This window comes from Rhagoletis pomonella, unplaced genomic scaffold (genome assembly GCF_013731165.1).
Source record: "Rhagoletis pomonella isolate Grant_MI unplaced genomic scaffold, Rhpom_1.0 Rhpom_scaffold_09957, whole genome shotgun sequence".
Taxonomy (NCBI): Eukaryota; Metazoa; Arthropoda; class Insecta; order Diptera; family Tephritidae; genus Rhagoletis; species Rhagoletis pomonella.
Window position 1 is genome coordinate 2,719 of NW_023468485.1, and position 2,468 is coordinate 5,186.

Consider the following 2,468-nt stretch of genomic DNA (forward strand, 5'->3'; position numbering starts at 1 on the left):
ACTAAGTATGTAGTAGATGTTTCTACAGTTATTGAGGCTTATCTTAGTTTCGGCCAGTCTGGAATTTGATTGCTGTTGTTAACTCAATATTTGACTTCTCTAGTCTAAACCAAAAAAAAAATAGAAAGAGGAAGATTTAGGCCTTGTTCAAATCGTTACTGGTGGAGAGCATAACCCTATTTGAATAATCGTGAGGTACGCTGCCTACAATTAACAAAAAAATAATAAAAATCCCAAAATACCTGCAAAGACAATGATATATATGTACATATGGTACCTAAGCAACACCATAACCTACAGACAACTTGCTAATTTGTTTGGTGTAACGAAATCCACTGCATGGACAATTGTTCGTCGCGTTGTTGCGTGGATCATTTCAATAGGATACGAGTTTATCAAGTGGCCAACTGGAGAAGCAGTGGAAGATACCACGAGAAAGTTTTTGCAAAGAAAGAAAGTACCTGGTGTCATTGGCGCAATAGACTGCACACATATAACTATTAACGCACCAAAAAAAGATAAGCATATATATTTTGATCGAAAACGAAATTACAGCTTAGTTTTACAGGGAATTGTCGATGCCGATATGAAGTTCATTGATATTTATTGCGGCGAGCCTGGGTCCTACCATGACTTCAGAGTACTTAAGAGATCAGCGTTTTATAGGAAAGCAGAAAATAGTGTTGAAAATTTGTTTCCAAACTCTACATTTATCCTTGAAGATTCGGCATACCCTTGCAAAAATGACTTAATTCCGGTATTCAAAGATTATGGTTCACTAACAGAACAACAAATCAGATTCAACAAAATTCATTCGTCGGCAAGAATTGTTGTAGAAAACGCGTTCGGCTTACTCAAAGGTCGTTTTCGCAGACTTTTTAAGTTTACAGAGCATAAAGATTTATGCGCTGTAACACATTTGGTGGCGAGCGCATGTATTATGCATAACATATGTATATTAAAAAACGACGACACCTTCATCGTTGAAGCAAATGAAAGTGTGGAATTAGAACCAGTCTCTGTGAGCGAAAGTGACATAAGTGGAGATCGTCGTAATGAGTTATTTATTCAGTTATTAAAAGGAAATGTTTGAGCTGAAGCTTGAGTTGATTCAATTGTATTTTATTACAATCCATACATGTTTTGTTGAAAAAATAAACAGGAAAGTATATTTGAATAGTAGCCAAACTATATTTAATTTTTTTTTTACTTTTTTGTCTTTTTTAATATTTAACCTTTTTCTTTTCTAATCATCTCCGCAGCATTGTTGTAGGAGTTTTAACTTTTCCTCCTCTATTTTAAGTTTTTTTCCTCCAACTCTAGCTGCAAATCACGCTTCTTCTCTAAATTTTGCAACATACGCTGAATATCTGCATGGAATTTTTCTTTCTCCTCACAGCTTCTTCTCTTCAGCTCAAGTTTATTTTCAAAGTAACGATCCTTGGCCGTTTTTCTAACACGTGTGCTCGCAGCGGGCCTGCTCGGCTGTAAATTGTGGCTTCGCGTTGGTGTGTTCAGCGATTGCGTGGAGGTACTCAGTTCTTGAAACGGACTTGAGGTGCTCGGTTCAGGGATTGGCGAAACCCTAGTTGAGTCTCTTAACAGCTCGATTGCTAATTTTAAAAGAAAAAAAAATTCAGTTACAATTTTATATCACAGTACGAAAAAGTCTTTCAACTTACTACATGTTTCTATTAATGCCTCCTGAGGATCTGTTCCTATGTTAATGGTATGATTATTTACAACCAAACAACTCTCACCAAAAATTTCGTCCATTTCTGTCATATATGGTATAGTGCGAGGACCAGTTCCTGTTTGCTTTCATTGTCTTTGGCAGACTTGTAGGCTTTTAAAAGCGTACGCATTTACGCAAAAAGTGCGTCTGTGGTAACCGTTGTATCCTAAAATACAAATATGTAGGTAATTTAATATTAAATTAAATATGCACAATTCTTACCACAAAACCTTGGAAAATCATATCTTCCAAAACATTTTGATATGCGTATTTTTTACGTGCATGAAGAAATTCTTCCTTCCTTTCCCCATAGCATTTGAGGAAAAGGAGCGTCTCCGCCCTCGTTCATACTTTTCTCTTGCTATAATTAAACAAAAAAAGTAATAATAATTCATTTATGAAAAATTATGAAAATAACCTTTTTCCCGTGTCAGTCATCGTTAAAGATTTTTCTAAATTGACAACTCATTAGAGATGTGTAACACAGCACAGTGCTGTGCTACTGTGCTGACACTCGTCAATGTGACGCACGCACAGGCGCACTTTTCGATTAAATTATATCACAGTAGCACACTTGGCACAATATGAAAGTACATCCTGGGCAGTGTTTTTAGCACACTAGGCCATGATTCAACAACTATAGGTTGTATCAATCGTACAAAAACAACATTTAACGTTGGTATGAACTCGTTGTGTCAACTACAGCTTCTTTATGTATTCATATTCGTATGTA

The 2,468-nt window shown here is 36.0% G+C and overlaps 1 protein-coding gene and 1 pseudogene across 1 annotated transcript; one reads left to right on the forward strand and one right to left on the reverse strand.

Annotated features, from left to right (window-relative positions):
- Positions 1 to 238: 238 nt before the first annotated feature.
- On the forward strand, positions 239 to 1,093 carry LOC118756350 (protein ALP1-like; the record flags this gene model as incomplete). The annotated part of the gene is made up of 1 exon (XM_036491117.1): positions 239 to 1,093. A coding segment is annotated over one exon (855 nt), but the record flags the coding sequence as incomplete, so codon positions are not given.
- Positions 1,094 to 1,246: 153 nt separating this feature from the next.
- On the reverse strand, positions 1,247 to 1,865 carry LOC118756349 (annotated as a pseudogene).
- Between the last annotated feature and the right edge of the window lie 603 nt (positions 1,866 to 2,468).